Source organism: Lasioglossum baleicum, chromosome 15, assembly GCF_051020765.1.
Source record: "Lasioglossum baleicum chromosome 15, iyLasBale1, whole genome shotgun sequence".
Lineage (NCBI taxonomy): Eukaryota > Metazoa > Arthropoda > Insecta > Hymenoptera > Halictidae > Lasioglossum > Lasioglossum baleicum.
The window spans coordinates 10862215-10882229 of record NC_134943.1 but is presented as its reverse complement, the minus strand read 5'-3'; the positions used below and the strand labels follow the sequence as shown (position 1 = coordinate 10882229).

At 41.0% G+C, this 20015-nt stretch overlaps 1 protein-coding gene and 1 long non-coding RNA gene across 2 annotated transcripts in view; one reads left to right on the top strand and one right to left on the bottom strand.

Moving 5' to 3' along the window:
- The first annotated feature begins 229 nt into the window (after nucleotides 1–229).
- On the top strand, nucleotides 230–13288 carry LOC143216170 (lysyl oxidase homolog 3A). Its single transcript, XM_076439012.1, has 8 exons — nucleotides 230–471; nucleotides 2128–2274; nucleotides 3176–3463; nucleotides 5078–5284; nucleotides 7647–7944; nucleotides 9914–10042; nucleotides 11066–11189; nucleotides 12597–13288. The coding sequence occupies exons 1-8, from the start codon at nucleotides 279–281 to the stop codon at nucleotides 12717–12719; spliced, it is 1509 nt and encodes a 502-aa protein (XP_076295127.1). The 5' UTR covers nucleotides 230–278; the 3' UTR covers nucleotides 12720–13288.
- Nucleotides 9537–20015, bottom strand: part of LOC143216171 (uncharacterized) — a 34698-nt gene continuing 24219 nt past the window's right edge. Inside the window, exon 4 of the long non-coding RNA XR_013010523.1 lies at nucleotides 9537–10191. This is a non-coding gene — a long non-coding RNA (uncharacterized LOC143216171). The remainder of the gene's footprint in view (nucleotides 10192–20015) is intronic.

The following is a 20015-nucleotide window of genomic DNA, read 5'->3' as shown; positions in this document are numbered from 1 at the left end:
CGGTAAACGAAAGACACGTGTCGCGATTTGAATGCGTGGCGGCGCCGTCTGCGTTTCTCCTTGAACCGAGAGTGAAGAGAAGATCGACCACTTGTTGATAAAGGGATCGTCGGTTGGTTATTCGACGGCGGAAGGGTTTCCGTGAAAAATGAAGGGCTCCGAGAGATAGAACGCGATGATGAACGACCGGCCGCTCCGAGCGTAATCAGATCCCGTAATCCTTCTTACCGAGAAGAAAGCCTTCCGCCATCGTAGCTCACGGCGAGATCAGATTCAAGATGAACTGGAGGACCGTTCTTCTCGGACTTTGCTTGTCGATGTTGCTCGACGTGTCTGCGAACGGCAACAACACCTGGGACAAGGTGCGCGAGAAGAAGGCGAGGATCGTGAAGAAGCTCAAGAAGGACTTCCGAAAGCTGAAGAAACAGGAAGGAGCGGTGAAGCTCGTGGGTGGACAGCATAGCTACGAAGGTAAACGGAAATGGACCCGCGGAAACTTCTCCCAGAAGTTCGGCAAACTTCTTATCGTAAACGGCGCTCGGTTTTTCCTGTTTTTCGAAAAGTTTCCGCGTGGCGGATCCGCCAGCTCCGACACGGACAGAGTTGGCGCACGAATTCTCGAAGTATAAATTGCTTTTTTCAGATACAAACTCTTGAATTTTTCTGCCGCCGAGAGCACGGAGCTGTAAATTCTTCCTCCTATTTTCCGGCTCGGTGGTCCCGCCCGTCAAACTTACACCCTGACACGTATTTTCTGCTTTCCAAGATCGCTGCGATATTGTGCAATATCTTTCTGCGTTAGTTCTGTGAAAATAACAGCAATGCAATGCAAAAGAAACGCCGTCCCCGAGCGTCGCGCGTCATCGAGTACCGATGATAAACGAAGAATGACACGCGCGCCGCGTCAGTGCTTGTAAATCATCCGGGGCAGAGGAACGAAAAAAAAAAGCTTTACGCGGAACAGTTGCAGTTCAACGCGGTGTAAGTTATGCAATGCCGATTAAAAAGGGGTCAACTCGAGGATGATTTATGTCAACGACTATGTGTCAGCGTAGTAAACGTCACGTAGCCCCGGAGAACCGTGACGGCCGGGTCACGGGACGAGTATGGTCACCGTCAAATTGGACCATAAAACAGGATAGAATCCGTCCCAGACGTTCGCATGTCAATTTTTATTGCCCTCCATTGGGTATACTACATTCCGAGGGCGTTCGTTCCTTCTTCTGTTTCGTGTTCCAGATCAATTTATCCACAAGCAAAATGCTTCTACTTTTTCTTCTTTTTTTTTTTTCTTTAGCCCCTTGCCGTACTTCAACGAGCCACGCTCGTCATGGAGATTTTAGCAAAGTCTGACGAATACGAGTGTTACGTAAATCTTTTTAGATGAAGTAGGACATAATTCGTTTGTAATCAATAGACTGCGGATCTTTATGCAAAATGAAAAATGTTTGCATTGATTGCAAGACACAGGAGCCAAATAAAAAATTTTTTGTTCTCTTAACTATCTTATCGAATTAAAACTAATGCACCGATGTCCGTAGATCTTTTTACTAAGACCACTGCTTTGAATTGTGCGTATCCATTTTTATCATCAATCATTAACCCTCAAGGACGAAATCCTTCGTGTCAATTTGAGAATAGTTCCATTGTATTAGGTCGTTCGAAAAGTAATTTTGTTTTTCGTGTGACCGCAAGAACTTTCTTCCGAACCTAATAGCTTCGAGTGCAGAGGATAAAGACGTTTCAGTCGCTGTAACTGTAAAGAAAATGGTAGGGCAAGGGGAATACGATTCATCGTATTAAAACAATCAAGATAGCACATTCGCCATTTTCCCGAAATAGTGATCACCGTGATTGTTCGGCAAGCAAAAGGTTTATATATGCGGTACGTAGGAGAAAGACTGCGCAGATGTCGCGAGCAAAAAGCAGAGAATATAAACGACGATCCTCCCCCGTCGAACGTTTACGGCGGCCATATTGTTTATCCATCCTGATCAGGAGGCCGAAATGGCGGCGGCAGTCGCGCAGGATTGAACCCGAGTAATTTCCGTGACGGTCCATAAAGTTTACTGCGGGCTCCGACGGAACCGGAAAACTGTCAGCTAATAATTCGATTGGTGCGCGCAGGAAACGTGGAAATACTTCACGACGGGAAATGGGGCAGCGTGTGCGACGACGAATGGGATTACTTGGAGGCCGCTGTGGTTTGCAGGCAATTAGGCTTCGACGGTGCAATTAAACCGACGGTGAACGGTCACTTTGGCCAGGCCAGAAGTGAGATAATATTGTCTCTTCATCGTAGCCAATACTTCCCCCGACCACCCTTACTCATCGCCGCTTGTACTCCACATTGAACCTAACACCGTCAAACGAACCGTTCTCCGTTTCACTATTCACAAAATTATCGAAACTCTTCCGCGGAAGATCGTCGGATAGGGTAACTGTACGGATTACTGCGGTACCATGCTTTGATCGTACTTTATTTGACTGTTATTCCTAATTTATCATGAAATAATAATACGTATTTTTATAGAAGTTGTTATTTCATGTGTCGGCGACTGGCTTCTGTTTGCTAACACGCCTTGTCTTGAATGTCTTGGTAACAGCCATATTATGAACTACTACGAACATAAGAAAATATTAGAAAATAAAATAGATTTCATTTTGTACGTATTACTGCGGATGAAAACGAGCAGTGTACCAACTACTGCGTATCCATGCAATTTAAAGCACTATAAAGAATGTACAATCATGTGAACAACAGTACTTTGGTGATCAAGATAGAAGAAATATAGCCTATTTTTATCTTTTACGAAGAGTGGTTTTTCGAATACAGAGATTATAGAAATATGAGAATGATTGACAAATTTCGTTCGGCTCGCCAACAAGAATACACATTCTCATTGAATCGTACAAATTTATTCGGGGCAAACTATTTATTTCTACGTGAATTTCGTACACCCGCAGTAATAGGTACATTTACCCTAGAAATCAAGATAGATTCAATGAAAATCGTAAAGTTTATCGTGAATCACTAAATATATTCGAAAATCTGCCAGATTTGAGCAGCTGTTGTGGATCTAACCTTGAGGAAGGGTGTGTCCAAAGGGGTTGCAAAGGGGTTCACGGTGGGGCGGGGGGTTGTGGGACTAAGAATCTGTCGAAAACGTTCCAGGAAGGTATTGGATGGACAACGTGTACTGCGATGGAAGCGAGGACGAGCTCTCGAAATGCCGGTTCGACGGATGGGCCACTTCCGATTGCGAGAGCAGCGAGACTGCCGGTGTAATTTGCGCCCGCGAAGACCAGGACGAGGTGGGGGAGACGACGGCCAAGAAGAAGCCCAAAAGGAAGCCGGAGAAGTCGAGAATCAAGGATATCCATCAGCAGGGAGTGGCGATAAGGCTAGCCGGTGGACGTATACACGCCGAAGGCAGAGTCGAGGTCAAGCTAGGAAACTCAGGTATAGTGTACGCGCCAGGGACGTCCAACAAGGCTGTGCCATTTTTGGCGCAGCTACTAGCGAAACTTGAGGAACCTTGGGGAGCGTCAAGACAATCTGTGAATGGAACGCCACGTTCGCATTTGCGTGCCTCGTTATCGTTACTCGTCATTTTGTCGAGGTGGTAATGAGGTTCTCTTTTGGACATATTTTTCACTTTCCGCTAGGCCTTTTCAACAGACTGTTATACATTTCGCCTGCAACTCGAATGTCCGGGGGCGTGGAAAGGTTACCGAAGATTGCGAAAGATTTCGCAATTGAACTGAATTGTTGCTCCAGTGTTAATGCTCAAGTGTTCCCATGAAACTCAATAATTTTACCATTTAGATTTTTACTTACTTACATTTAGATTTCCTAATAAGGGGTAGACTCATTTCTCGATAATGCAAAGATGGGGGTTTCCAGTATTCAAAAGCGCTAGATGAGAGATTAATCTAGGCTGCAGTCGCCTTAAAATTTCCTATTTTTAGGTTTACGAGGCGTAATTTGCATTATTCGGCAGCTATTTTCATAAAGCCGCCTCACAAAGTTGTAAGCGTAGAAATGGGAAATTTGGGGGCGACTGCGGCCTAGATTGATCTCTTATCTAGCGCTTTTTGACTACTGAAAAAGCCCATCTGTGCATTATCAAGAAATGAGAAATGAGTCGACCTCTTTCATAAGAAATCTAAATGGTAACATTATTATTAGTTTTATTATTTATATAAAAATAGAGCTCCTGAGGGCCATTGTCCCCAAATTTCCTATTTTTACGTTTACGAGGCGTAATTTGCGCAGCTTTATGCTTCCGATTAATGCGAATTGTTAGTAAAAATAGGAAATTTGGAGGCGATTACGGCCGATTGATCTTTTATTCAGCGCTTTCGACTACCAAAAAGCTTTGCATTATTGAGATATGAGAAGGTGCATCCCGTACCCTCGCAATCCTGGAAGCGAGACTGCCCCCTAATTGAAAAAACAGGCTAACAAAATGAGGTGTAGCACAATTCGCGTAACGTGTGGACACGTTTGAAGTTTTCCGCCGAGGACAGTTGAAAGTTGGACGTCTCTGGTCGACGTATTGGCAAAACGATGACGATTCTCTTGGTCCCGGGAGCAATGAGAGGCTGCACCGTTCAAAGAGCCAGAGTATCCGCTTAATCGACCGCCTCGTGGTATCCATTAGGCGGAATGGACATCTCTGGTGACCCTGAAATGCGTGCTCTTGCATTCTCGAAGATAATAGAACACTTGACATGACCGCAACGAAGTCAAAGTAACTCGGTTAATCGCACCGAAATTGAAGGGATTAAATGTATCGCAGCCAATTACTTCCTTCAACCTTAATGCATCTTCTAGATCCCAACGAAGTTCAAAGAGAACTGTGCAGAAACTCTTCCGCGAGGTGTTTGCCGACAATTCGCCACTGCAGGCTTCAGCTTACCAGCAAATCCGCTTGCAGTGATGAACATTTTCGCGAAACAAAAGCAGACAGAATTAGCGAGGTGGCTGAATGCAGCGCGTCGAAGGGCTTCGCGGCGTGTCAATTTGGGCGTGGGCGCATATAATGCAGGCCCCGGTGCAATTTTGTTTTAGATTGGGGTGTCGTCTGCGGTGACGGCTGGTCTCTGTTCGAAGCGGCGGTGGTTTGCCGGCAATTGGGTCTCGGTTACGCCTCCGACGCCATTCAAACCAACTTTTTCGGCGGCGAGAGGGTCCCGATGATCATCAGCGGGGTGCAGTGTCGCGGGGACGAGAACAGTCTCACCGAATGTCTGCACGACAAGGTTGTCGACTGTCCAGGTAGAGGAACCGCCGAAACAATGCCGAACTCAATTTTTAGACCTGTCCAGTGAATCAACATAATTCGGGTTGGATGAACAAATATGAAAATATTCTTTCAGAGAATCCTCGTCCACAAAGGTCTAGCAGGATAAGTCTTAACGTAGTATTCACCGGCCGGCGGCCCCCATAACAATTATTATTGATATCGTGTGCAAAACATTGCTTTTAGGTTGAAAGATAATCCTCCAAAATTTTAAGTCGCTAACCCCTCATTTAATATGAGGCTCACACCATAAGCTTTATCATTTTTCTCCTCGCTTGTTAATGAGCACATTAAGATGAAAAGAATACGAAAATACTCGAGATTACCCCCTGCATATCATATATTTTTTCAGCAAATTATTTTTTATATATATGTATTTATAATAAATTTTTTGAGCAAATTACGAAGGGTAGAAAATATAAATATTTTTGAGTGACACCTGTTTTCAGAATGATCGGATTGGTGGAGCATAGTTAAAGAATTGAAAAACAAATGAAATTAGGCCATTATAATATCATAATACATATACAGGGTGTCTCAAAATTCCTTCAACATCCAGGAATGGGAGGTTCCTGAGATCATTTCAAGCAGAACACTTTCCTTTGCAAAAATGGCGTCCGCGGCTTTGTTGAGAAGTTATTAACGAAAAACACGGACCAATCAGAGCGCGACCTAGACGCGTGTTGGCCCAGTCGTGTGTTTTTCGTTAATAACTCCTTAACAAAGCCGCGGACGCCATTTTTGCAGAGGAAAATGTTGCTCCAAATAATCTCAGGAACCTCCCATTTCCGGATGTTGAAGGAATTTTGAGACACCCTGTATAGTGCAGTGTTTCTTACGACCCTAATCAACTAAATAACCTAAGCCTACCACCATCGGTGAAAATGACCGGGACCAAATATCTATTTAACAATTATTAAAGTAATAAAAATAATTTCAGAGGAAATGATTGTACAGATATCTTTAGTAGAGCACGTATTACAATAGGGAGCCGTACAAAGTCTAAATAAAAGCAATCTTGTCATTTTTATAAGAGAATATCGATAAAAATGGATTTATACGGCTGGATCCTTCCAGACAGTAGATCGAGGAGTATCCAAGAGTCTGCTATGTAGGTAGAACCTTCGTTGGTGAACTCTTTGTTCGTACGACAGCATATTCTCGAGTGTACAACACACCTTCTCCGTCTCGTAAAGCTGGCTCAACACTTGACTCGGAGAGCTTTCGATATTGTTCAATGAATATCCGTTTCTGCATATTTAAAACAGAAACCTCTCGGTATCATTGGATCAAGCCGCCGGTAAACTGGAGTTATTGAATTATGTCGCGGCTTAACGCGGCCGTTGTCGAGTGGGGATCCGGCTTTAGAGGCGCACTCGACGGTTTTGTAATGAGACAGACGGATATGATGAATGCGATACGGTAGCGGTGTGTACGCGCGTGTGGGATTCCTGGTTTCATTGAAAAGGAAAGGAATGCCAATTGGCCGGCGAGACGGTGGAAGGGTTCGAGCCTCTGGTGTTAAGAGAATCGCCAGGTAACAGATTCGAGAATGACAAGCGCCGTTTGTAGTTTGGAGGAATTCTCGAAGCGAAGGGGATTCTTCCGAGCAGATTAGGGGCTTAATCATTCTCGTGAATGGACAACTGGATTTACTTTCATTCCGAGAATGAACGGATCACGGCTCTCCATTATCCTGATCGACGAGTCCGAACATCATACTTTGTTTTAGAACAGTGACGAGTATACAGATTTTATAAATTTCTGACGAAAATTAGTAGGTGTAGTTTCAAACGGTAAAAACATTCGAAAAATTTAGAGATGCTGTTATATCATTTCCAATATTTTGAGAGAAAATAAGGCTGCTCTTTACTTTATGCAATCCAGTAGATTTGTACAGTTTCGATTTATACAAAGTCTAACAAATACGAATGTAACGCGTTTCTCTTTAAATGAAATAAAATTTGATTCGTTTGCACTCAATATTTAAGCATTCAAATAAATGTGGCCACACAAAAACTATAAATTTCTTTTCTCCTCTACGACATATTTCGGGATAAAGACGTTTTAATTACTGGAATTATAAAGAAAACGACACTATGCATAAATGACATTACGCAGGATAAAAAATGTTTGCATCGTTTGCAAGACACAGGTGCGAAATAAAAATTTGTTCCATCTTTTAATTATCTTGTTGAACTGAAACTAATACACTGATGTGCTTAAATCTTTTTCATATCACCACTGGTTTAAATTGCACTCGCTCATTTTTGTAATAAATGCATAAAATCCGGAGTGTACCCATCACTGTTTTAGAGAGATTCGTCTGGTTTACAGGAAGCGTCGAAAACATAGCGAGCGTGGTATGTCATCGAGAGATGGCGGACCTAGTTTTCGATCACCTGGAACTGATGCGGACTGCTCATTTGGAGGATAGACAGCTCTATTGGTTGCAATGCGCTATGGAGGAGAATTGCGTGGCTTCGCCGGCCTACACGATACAAAGGGAGTCGGAAAACTGGCACCTAGAGACAAGGAGGTTGCTCCGATTCACAGCGAGGATCCTGAACGCCGGGACCGCGGACTTCCGGCCCTCTGTCCCGAAACACCTCTGGGAATGGCATATGTGTCACATGTGAGTGATAAGCGTTCCGCTCGCCGGAAACATCCCTGATAAAGCGCCGGTCAATTGCTTATCGGACCGCCGACTTGGACTCGCTATTCACTGTTCAACAGAATCGCTCTTGCAAAAATGGCCGAGCTGCTATCTTGTTCGCGAATACTGCAAAACTGCTAGAATCGACTCAAATTTTTAGTAAAAAATCCGAACAAGGTTAATTCTTCAGGATGCAACGGATAAAATTTCGCAAAATATTCCACTCTGTACAGGGTGATTGTGGGAACTGGGACAAGTTTCTGCTCTTTTTTTAAGTAACAATAGAAAAAAATGACAGAGAAATAAATAATGCATCATAATACATTCGAGATTCCTAGAAAAAAGATACTATAACTCAAGATCATCGAAATGTCATTACTTCTTTACTATAAAATATATAATAAATAATATAAAATATATAAAATAAAAAAATTGGTCATAGGAAGTTAGAATTAAGGTCATAGGAAGTTAAGACGTATTACAACGTAGGATTTTTTTTCTCTTTTTACTTCAAATAGAGCAGTCACATGTCGCAGGAATTCAAAAATTCTGCAAGGCCACAACCTTCAAATAAATACAGAAGAATAGATTCTTTGAGATACATCATTATTGGATTTCATGTATGTTTCTGGGAAATGGTATATGTCCAACATTTTAAGTTTGGTTGGATTGAATTTTGCAATCTCTGGCGAAAAGATTGGCCTTGCTAAAAGAAACATTTCATGAACGAGCGACCACAGGAGACAAATGCGACAATATCAATATCAACCCTGTTTCCGCCTCGCCAGGGAAATTGGACAGGCAAACTTTAAATGTGTCTCGGTTTTTCCCATTTTCTCACGGCACCGGCAATGGTGTTGCTAGATGTTTTATACAACTATTAGAGTGGCGACGGGGGGAGAAAAGTAATATAGGTCCAGCGGCGTTGGCGGTTTCAAACTTGTTCGCAGCAATGTGGTTCCATTTTTATCGACACCGGTGAATTTCTATTTTCTCTTAATATCGAGAAGCGACCGTACACGACAGAGGTAACATTCTGCGGCTCTCCGACATTTTGTTTTATTGCAAAACGTCGCGCTAATAAATTCCCTGTTCCACGAAAAATTACTGTATTGTTCGCAGAAATTTCTTTCTGATATACAGTAAGAAGCATAACTGATTCCACACACTTTAAATCAGAACAACTTTTTTATGAATGGACCAAACGACTTCAATTTCTCTGTAACGCTAGAAGAATTCGTTTAGTAAATGATGTGTAAAAAATATGTTGAAAGAATGCTTAAAAAATGTTACATGTATCAAAAAGTAACACTGTCGGTGGAGACAAAAGTGACACTATGCGAGGGAAGACTGTATGGGTCCCATGGAAATCGCCGACACTTTCCCCGACACAGTTTTCACCGACAACATTTCACCAACTCCGGATTTGACCGACAACAAATTTGATCGACAACGATTTTGACCGTCAACGAATTTGATCGACAACGAATTTGATTCACAATGACTTGAGACGACCACAGCATGTATTATACAGTATATGTATGGTACAGTATTATCATACTGTGGTCGTCTCAAGTCGTTGAGGATCAAATTCGTTGTAAGTAGAAATCGTTTTCGGTTAAAGGCGTTGTCGGCCAAAGTTATTGTCGGTCAAATCTGGAGTCGGTGAAAACGTATTTGAGGGTTCACCGTACTTCGAGGACACCGGGTAGAGTCTAATAGGCGTTCCCCGGTTGTCCAAGGTAAAATGTATTAGAATCGCGAAAGCTACGCCCCGAACCTCCCCCGTTTCGCATCCTTATCTGCTGCCTGGGAATCGGATCTTTAATCATGAATAGAAGAGAGCCCCGTAGTCTGGCTTCCAATCGTCGCGACGCCGGCGTCGAGATTACTCGAGGCGGGATCGGGCCACGATCATTAATTCTGCATTACGGCTTGTTAACGACAGGCATTACCACTCGATGGAGGTGTTCGCCACGTTCGACGTGTTCGATGGGAACGGGACCAGGCTCGCCGAGGGCCACAAAGCGTCTTTCTGCCTAGAGGACAATCAGTGCATTCCGGGCGTGGAGCCGAGGTAAAACAACCGATCTGAACATACGGATGGGATCATGTTCAATGTGTACTTACGGGTACGGTGTTAACTTCGATAACCGGGATGCTTTTGATCAACTTCGAAAAAGGCTGACGATGATCGCTTAAAGCAGTTGCCCCACCTTTGAACGGCTGGAACATAAGCGAAAATTAAAAATTTTGTTTACGTAGAAAATCATGTTTTTCGAAACATCAATATGCGCATGTTATTTTACGATTTACAATAAAGACGTCTGATTCAGACGTTTCAAAGACGTCTTATTTCAGACATCTTTTTCGAAATGTTTGAAACACGTCTTATTTCGGACATTTCTTTCGACACGTTTTAAAGATGTCTTTTTCGACACGTTTCAACGATGTCTTTTTCGAGACGATTTGATCACGTCTTATTTCAGACATTTTTTTCGAGACGTGTTAGAGATGTCTTTTTCAAGATGTTTTAAACACGTATTATTTCAGACATCTTTCTCGACGCGTTTTAAAGACGTCTTATTTCAGACATCTTCTTCTACACGTTTTAAAGACGTTTTATTTCAGACATCTTTTTTGACACGTTTCAAAGATGTCGTATTTCAGACATCTTCTTCTACACGTTTTAAAGACGTTTTATTTCAGACATCTTTTTTGACACGTTTCAAAGATGTCGTATTTCAGACATCTTCTTCTACACGTTTTAAAGACGTTTTATTTCTGACATCTTTTTTGACACGTTTCAAAGACGTCTTATTTCAGACATCTTTTTCGACACGTTTTAAAGACGTTTTATTTCAGACATCTTTTTCGAGACGTTGTAAAGACATTTTTAAAGAAGTTGCAGCTACTTGAACTCAATATACAGGGTGCATCAGAGCATGTGACTTGATCCCATCGGTAATTGTTATCGGAAACGATCGGTTTCCCGAGTGTCCCCGTCGCCAAAGTCCCGTCATCGAGATTTTTCGAGCGTGGACGCGACGACCCGTCTAATTGGCCGGCCAATTAAACAAGCCACGGTCCGCGATTTCAGGTACAAATGCGCCAATTACGGTGACCAAGGAATTTCAGTAAACTGCAGCGACGTGTACAAACACAATATCGATTGCCAGTGGGTGGATATATCGGAGCTCCAGCCCGGACAGTATACATTTAAGGTACGGGTCTTCTGACATTGCCTTGATTGGGTCCCGGAGCATGTTTGTGCGTTCCGGTACGGTAGTTCTGTTCTTTGATAGGTAGATTCTGGGTTTTATGCTTTTGCTATCGTCCGAAGTACACTGCGCGTCTTTATGCAAAATGGTAGAGCCTTGGTACGGTTTCGAAGAATCGCGATTCAACAAAAGAGTCGCCTTTATCAATAGACTGCGGATTTTTATGCATTTTTCAATTTTTCTAGACAAATTTTAAGAAACCGGAATGAAATAAAATCGAAAACAAGTAGATCTAACAATAAGACAAATAAAAATTGTATCGAATTGAATATTTGAACCTTTCCTGAAAATTTTCATAATCCATAAATGGATAAAGATCCGCAGTCCATTTATCAATGTTTTTTTCGATTCTTCACTTCCTGGGAGATTATTAACAGGATTAGCAATGTTTGTGGAAGATTGTGTGAAGTTATTTTTAAAAATAAGAACCTTTCATTTCAACCTTTTCATTGTTTGAGTATGCTGATTGTAAAATGATTTATTAGTTCACTTTCTCGTACGCGAATGGTTGGATTCAAGCTAAATGCTATTTACGTGCGATTTTTAATAAATATGTGAAAAGGTCACTCGATGTATATTCAGTTGATTCCTATTGGATATCAAAATGATTGGAAAGGTGGCTGGCATGGTTCTATAGTTGTCCAGCTCTCTCGAAAAATCTGCACGTTGCTGGTGACCTTTCTGTTCAAACAGAAAATATTTATTTAATTTCTCCGTGCACGGTTTTAGCGGGAAACCTTTGAAATCGACAATGCAAGCGTCAAACGATGCATTCCGAAGTAAATCAAATTAAGTCGAGTCTGCTAAAAATGAAGCGTACCTCTTAATACATAATTCTCGAGTGTACGTCCACATTCTTCGAATAATTTCCGAAACCAGATAGTTCGTAACAAACATAAAAAAAGAACCCGCAAAACTCCCTTCGAGACACACCGTTTTGACGTAAGGTCGACCCATTTGCAAAGATTCCGCGAAAACCGGTGCCACGTAGATTCCCAGAAGAGGAGCCATTATAGCAGAAAATCGATACGCGGAGTAATTGCTATAGTCCCACTCATTCCGATCACCGATCTCGGTACAATAACGCGAGAAGGAGCAAAGCGAGCACGACTCGCACCGATTGCATAACGGAAAAACATTAAACGGTAAAGGGAACGTTAATCGGATGTACGGATCGGTCTCCGGAGGATGACGTTAATAGGAACGCGTCGGATAAGAGCCGGTTCCATACTGCACGCGAATAAATGGCCCCGGTCCATAAAGCTGAATCAGAGGGAGGGAGAAAGAGAAGCCGAGCAATCGCGATGCCATAGGAGGGTAACGATAATCGAACGATATTTACGTTTTCAGGTCGCGGTGAATCCGGAGTTCAAAGTGGGCGAGATGTCGTTCGACAATAACGCGGCGATTTGTCGCCTACTCTACACGGGATCTTTTGCCACTGTACACGGTTGCGTCATGGGCCGGCCTTGACACGGAGGGCCATTATGCGATGATAACGTCGTCGTCGTCAGTCGATGACGAGGCGAACCAGAAGAAAGAATCGAAACTGTAACGATAACGGACCGTTGTCAACCTCCTCGAACGCGATCAGCCTGTTCTTGCTCGTCGCCGACAATAAACTCGCCATCTGAGCAATCCGTGCACTTCTTTCACGCCTTGCCATCCCACCGCCATCTTGTAACGCACGATTTATTCGTCTCTAGTTCGCCAGTTTAGTCTTTCACTTCGTTTTCCAGTTCATTCGTTATTTTCTAGACTGTCCACCTCCAACCACCACTGAATATTATTATTGTATTAAATATTGAAATAAGTTATTACCACGCACTTTAATAACAGAGTCTCTAATGATCCCAACATAATTTCTGTACACTAACTTTCTTCTTTAGTTTCTCTAGAACATTCGAACTTTTCAGTCTTCAATCACGTACATAGAAATACTAGGTCATTAAGAAAGTTCGTAGCCTAACAATGAAATGACATGAACTAATGAGTAAAAACATATTTATTCTTCAGTATATTCTCCCTTAAGCTCAATACATTTTTTCCAGCGAGTTTCTAATTCATTTACCCCATCTCTGAAATGATTTTCCTCGAGACCTCTAGAATCCTCATCTACGGCTATTGTAACTTCTTCATTTGATGAAAAACGCCAGCCACGTAGGAATTTTTTGAGGTTTGGGAACAAGTGGAAGTCTAAGGAGACAGGTATGGCGAATGTAGTGGATGCTGCAACAATTTATAGCGTAACTCCTTCAATTTTGCTATTGCAAGGACACCTTTGCGAGCCGGTGCATTGTCCTGGTGAAAAATGACTTTTCTCTTCGCTAACCAGGTCTTTTCTTCCGAATTTGTGCATCCGGTTGATCCAAAAGGTTACAGTAATACTCTCCTGTTATTGTTTTCCTGGTTTGAAGGCAACCAATTAACAAAATTCCTTTTGCATCCCCAAAAACTCATGCCATGACATTCTTCGTCGATTTTGACCACTTTGGCTGCTTTGGAGCTGAACAACCGGACTCAGTCAACTCTGCGGTTTGTTGTCGCAATGCAGGATCGTAGTGGTAAACCCAAGTCTCATCCATGGTTACAAATCGACGTACAAAATCAGTTTTATTCTTTTGCAAACGATCCAAATGTTGTTGAGAACATTTCACGCGAATGCGTTTTTGATACGAATTTAACGAATGCGGCACCCATCTTGTCAATAGCTTTCTCACACCTGATTAATTAGTTAAGATCTCACAACCACAGTTAATCGGTGATCTTCCAAAACCAAATCATGGACATGATCAATCATTTCTGAAGTGGTTGCAATTCTTGGACGTCCTGAACGTGGATCATCATTAATGCCTGTACGACCATGTTTAAATAGAGCAACCCAGTTTTTTACCATTGCATATGAAGGAGCACTGTCCCCTAACACATTCACCACACCATCAACAATTTCCTTTCCGCTTAATCCTTTTTTATATAAATATTCAATGACTGCACGATTTTTCAAGTTTTCCATTTTTATAACCAAAGCAAACACATCTACTTTAATCAGCTGCCTGAAGTAAGCTATTTGACAAATCGATGTAAAATGTATGGTATGTTCACATCAAGAACGGATGTTTTCCACAACGAACTTTCTGAATGACCTGGTATACTATAATCATAGACATAATATAAAGAAGACCACTGAGGAGATTCTCGTCGCGATGCATCGGTGTGAATGCGAATTATTACGAAACCATATCGATTATTATTAAATGTTACATTCTCCGCCATATTTCAGACGATGTTTTGGCACTATTTTAGCACTATTTAGAACTTTTAGCGATGTGGTATATCAAATCACTGTAACTTTCACGTTATCCCCGCGCCCACTCGCGCCCACTTACTGGTCCCGCGGAATAACACAGGGGTATAATATAAAGTAGATTAATAACATAGTTATTAGACACCGTTCAGGATCTTCGTCGCGAGTCTGTAGGACAAGGGGTTAACGATGTGTGTCACTATTTCTTTTGAGATATACAATTTTAATTCGATGAGACCAGAGAAGGCGCGACGAGACAGGTGAATTATTAATTCGTGCAGATTTAGAAATAGAGAATCAGAAGAGCTCTCAGCTACGTGGTTCCCTCTGGAATTCATCGACTTCTCAGAATTCTCTCCCGTTCTCTCTCTCTCTCTCTCTCTCTCTCTAGGAGCCTAACCGTTTTATTGCCGCATTAACTACGAGGACCTGGGGGCCTGAAAAAGTGTCGCGGTTCCGGTAAGTAGCGTGGTTTACTTACTCGTTGATTACTCACGCGATATGAGAGTTAAGGGGTTAATGCAGCGTGCGCGCTTCAAACGAAGTACAACGTCTTCAGAACCCCATTTGGCAAAATTAACTCGCACAAGATATACCTAATGATAATTTGCGACCTTTTAAACAGTTAAATGAAACGTCTTAATGTGTTTAACACGATTGCGAGCCAGGTTTTATATTTATTTACAGTGATCCACTCACTGTACGAAGTTAATCAACTCTTGAAATAGTTTCTTATTAATCATTTCGCACAAACAGTCGCACAAACAGCGTTGAACATTTTTAATAAGCCGGTCGTTTTCGTTTGATGCCAGTCATCGCAGTTTGACGGTCAATCTTTCACCCATTTTTCATCTAATTTCACTTCGAACCTCACCCCTCTGCAAGAGTGCTTCATTCATCTTCCACGTGCATTCTCAATCTTCTTGACTGATTAATGCCACAATGTTTCATCGCACTCCAGTGACTCGTGGAATGTGTTACACACTATCGCTCAAAAATGTTTCATCGCTCAGTAACCATCTCGGCTTCAACATTATTCAAAACACCAGCGTTTAGCATTTTACAATGTTTACCCTGTTCTTCGCGTGTTATCCATCCTGTTAATTATGAAAACAAAAATTAGACTGTGGATTTTATGCAGTCTCGGCAAGAATGGATCAGTGGAATATGAAATAGCGAACATGACAAGAACATTGAAAAATATTGTAACACTCATTTACAGACATTAATTGGAAAGGAGTTGTTCGCGCAGAACGTTTTTATTTTGCACGTACCTGTTGGAAACAAGTCCGAAGTTACATCCATGAAACTGAACAACTTTTACCCTATTCTTCGCGTTACGTGAGTTATAATTAATCATACAATACCTCAAGTGTCCAACCTGTTAATTGCGAAAGCAAATATTAGACTGCGAATTTTACGTAGTCTTTGCCAAGAACGAAAGCACGTGGAAACATCGTAACACTGATTTACAGTCTCTCAAAATTGTTACAAACACTTTTATTTTGTATGTACCAGGTCATTCAGAAAGTTCGTAGCCTGCAGAGCTGAGGAAAATACTATTTTAAATAGAGTAAATAATAAATAATCCTATTTATTTTTTAAAGTATGCGTACAACTTTGAAAATAAAATATTTTATTTGATGTAGTAATTTTTTGAAATAAAATAATTTATTTGAGAGAGGCAGTAATTTTTGAAAATGGTATTTTATTTGAAGAATATATTGCAAATATTTGTAGAGTTTGTCTTTATTTTTAATTTTAATTTTAAATATTATTTCCAAAAATATAATGGTTCGCATTCAGTACATTTATGAGTGTTTATGCGGTTTCTCCGAGTCTTTCCTGTTAATTGCACGTGAAAACATCGTAACACGGATTTACAGTCTCTTAAAATTGTTACAAACATTTTTATTTTGCATGTACATGCACCTGTTGGAAACAAGTTCGAAGGTTCAGCCACGAAACTGACCTTTCGCTCCTCCGAAGATAACGAAGCGTCGAACCATTTCGAAAGAGTAACAAACGGAGTGCGGAATAAATTTCTCGGCATCGATAGTTTGTTTTAGGGATAATGTCAAAGATTATAATCTTTATCCATCGTGTCCAAGCTGCATTACCCTCGAAGGTGTTATATAGATCGGCGCCTTAGCCGCGCAACCAGCCGGACAGATCGAAGCCGTTCCAGGACGACCTCCTCGCGTCTGATGCTCGCCGCGCACGGAATCTCAAGTTTTGGAGTCTAGGACCGAATTTATAGACGTCGGACCTCGCGCGCTATCCTCATAGTTTGTTCTAGATTTTAAACTGCGACTACGCTAATAAATGAACAATTCAGGAGAGAGAGGCTTGTCTGTCGTCTACCGCATTGCTCCCGGTCTAGTCGATACTCGGTGTCCTGGAAATACTCGATCAGAGGCACGAGCTCCTGCTGGACACCTGATGAAGATCATTCCCATCGAAGATCGGAAACAACCGAAATTTTTTTCATTCTTTTCAATCGTAAACGTCTTCCAACTCCTTTTTTTAGAAGAGGGGATGTAGCAAATGAGACGGGAAATAAAAAGATTGACGGGTTGAGTTAGAAAAGGACTTGGAGAACGTGGAAAAGAAGAGAAATTTGTATGCAGACGATTTTTTGTTATTAACCCCTTGCTGTATTTTAACGAGTCAGACTCGTCATGAAGATTCGAACAAAGTTTAAGAAATATGGATGTTACGCGTTTCTTTTTAGATGAAATAAAATTTGATTCGTTTGTAATTAATAGTTAAGTATTGAAATAAATGTAGCCATACGATAAAGACGTTTTAATCACTGTAACTGTAAAGCAAGGGGTTAAAGGACGTATATTATGAAATAAAAATGGTACCTACTAATTTTCTCCAATGTAGAGAACGTGTAAATCAAATCTGACTAAAATATCCCATATTTTCTAATTTTTAAATTTATGTGGGGTATTTTAGTGGATGAAAATTGAGCGGATGAAATTCAAAATTGTAGGAAAATTTTTAAAATTGAAGATGTATGAAATAACTAGACTGCGGAGTTTATGCATTTATGATGAAAACGGGTAAGCACAATTTAAAGCAGTGAACATATTGAAAAGATTTAAAGACATCAGCGTATTGGTCACAGCTTAACCAGATAATTAAAAGAAGAAAGAAATTTTTATTTCGCTGCTGTGTCTTTTAATCAATGCCAACATTTTTTATTTTGCATGAAGATCCGCACTCTAGAAATATCATTCTGTTCTTATTTCTTCTATCTATTCAAGTTATTAAGGTTTCTATTTCTTCATAGAGATCCACAGTCTATTCATGTTCCAAACAGTTGTTTGCAGAACCGTTTCGGCATTAGCGGAAAATTTCTAAAGTTTCTATCGGTCTTTTTTCCTGAACGAAGACGGTGTCATGTTCGATCATGATCGGGTCTAATCTGATGGTTACCTACTTTTTTCGCGGCGGGGCCTTGGCTGTCAATTATCTCGGTCGCTTAAATTAATTCTACAACAAAAGTTGAATAACGCGTGTCTCCTCGCTGAATCAATATTCACGCGGAAGATCGAACGAACGTTATGTAGGTACATACATGTACTTTATAGCATCAGATGTAATAGTAACCTCGATGTATTCGAATGTTCATTTACTTTTCATTAGCTTAATGTACCAGACATCCTGCTAACCCATTTTTACCAGCCACGTAAAATATTTCATACGACAATGTTACCCGTTAATTAGCTCGTCCGGCAATTTCGTTCTTCCTGAAATCGTATCGGCCGTAATTAATACATCATTTTCATTCGAACGATGGCGTCAAATCTGACCGGATTTATTATTATACCCGGGGATTTAAATTTCCCGAGCTTCTCCCGCGGTAATCGAGACTAATTGATAGATTGATAATTCCAATTATTTAACAATCGCCGACGATTGCATTTCGCTTAGCCAGCTGACTCTCGAATGCCATAAAACGCTTCGAGTCGAGGGTGGAGAATAGTCTTTGGAATAGAAGTACCCTCTGACGAGCGACTCTGCGAAAGTTGATACTTCGAATTATTTATCCTCTGTCAATAATTGCATTTCACTTTGCCAGTGCGCTCTGGAATGCCATAAACACCGTAAGGAATGAAAGCACCCTATGACAATTGACCGCATTGAAAAATTATAATTCTAAATATTTAGTGGCTTCGAATACGACACTGTTCCAAGGGATGAAAGTACCTATCATAATCAATCGCATCGAAAAATTGATACTCTAATTATTTAGTCAACAATTGTGTCCATAATTACGAAACTGGTCCGAGTTAAAATTTAAAAAAATGGGTTTATCAGTTATTTTACATCACATTATTCTAAACTAAATTAATTCAATGCATTAGGTCGTTCGGAAAGTCGTATCGTTTTCTTAACCTGCAATTACAACATAAAACAATTTTTATTTAATGAAATAACTGCTTTAATGCGAAATAAATATTTGCTAGTGTGGTCTACACCTCTGTTTATGCTCGAAACACTAAATTTAAAGTTTCTAAATTGCAAATACTATATGTGAGTAATTAAAAGTTATGGGAAAATGAAAGCCAATTTTTTACCATTCGAATTCGAATTTACAATTACAATTGCTCGTAGAATCTCTGTTTTCTATTAGCAAAGAATTGAGTTAGTTTGAAATGAAATTTGCACCGCATAAAAAATGTTGAGAAAAGCGAAAACAGCAGATTAATTTCTTCATGAGGGGAAACAGGAATAAAATGAAAATTTATTTCATCCCTTAATGACTTCGTTACATTCTAAAAACATCATTACAGTATTCTGAAACTTTCCTAATCTTTTACTGTTTCATATTTCGCCCAACCAACAATGGAAGCAACGTTACCTCTAGACGAAAAACGAAATCACTTTCCGAACGACCTAATAATTTTTATATAGAAAAATTGAAACGCTAATTATTTAACCAACAATTGCATTTTGCTTTGGCTTCGAGTACAACACTGCTCCAAGGGATGAAAGTGTCCTTCGAGGAGCGACGATATCGAAAGATAGTGAAGCAACTCTTTCGGAGGTTTTCACCTCAATGAACCGAAAAATAGCGGAGAGAGAGAGAGAGAGAAAAAAAACGATTGGCAAGTACATCGATCGAGGTCCACGGGAAACGAGGAAAATTCCAAAAAAATTCTCCGGGGTCCTGGAAGTAACTTTGTCAGCAGGAACCGAGAAGCATCGTCGCGTCCACCCCATCGCTGTTCGAGACCTCGATCGAGAAGGCAACAACGCGAGAATAACAAAAACGCGCGAAACCCGTCGTCGGAACACTTCAATTTCCCGTTCCGATTCATCGAACTGCCAAAAACGATTACCCTCCTCGCCGCGGAATGAAAACCGAAGGTCTTAGAGCGACAACCGGGGGGGGGGCCCGTCGCGTGGTTCTCGTCGGCATCGATTTCAATGAAACGGAACGACGACAC

What these genes read in the sequence shown, in the direction of transcription:
- LOC143216170 (XM_076439012.1), top strand. Translation starts at nt 279, where the DNA reads ATGAACTGGAGGACCGTTCTTCTCGGACTTTGCTTGTCGATGTTGCTC. An exon ending in TGGACAGCATAGCTACGAAG is followed by an intron (nt 472 to 2,127) that starts GTAAACGGAAAT and finishes TGGTGCGCGCAG; the next exon opens with GAAACGTGGAAATACTTCAC. An exon ending in TCACTTTGGCCAGGCCAGAA is followed by an intron (nt 2,275 to 3,175) that starts GTGAGATAATAT and finishes AAAACGTTCCAG; the next exon opens with GAAGGTATTGGATGGACAAC.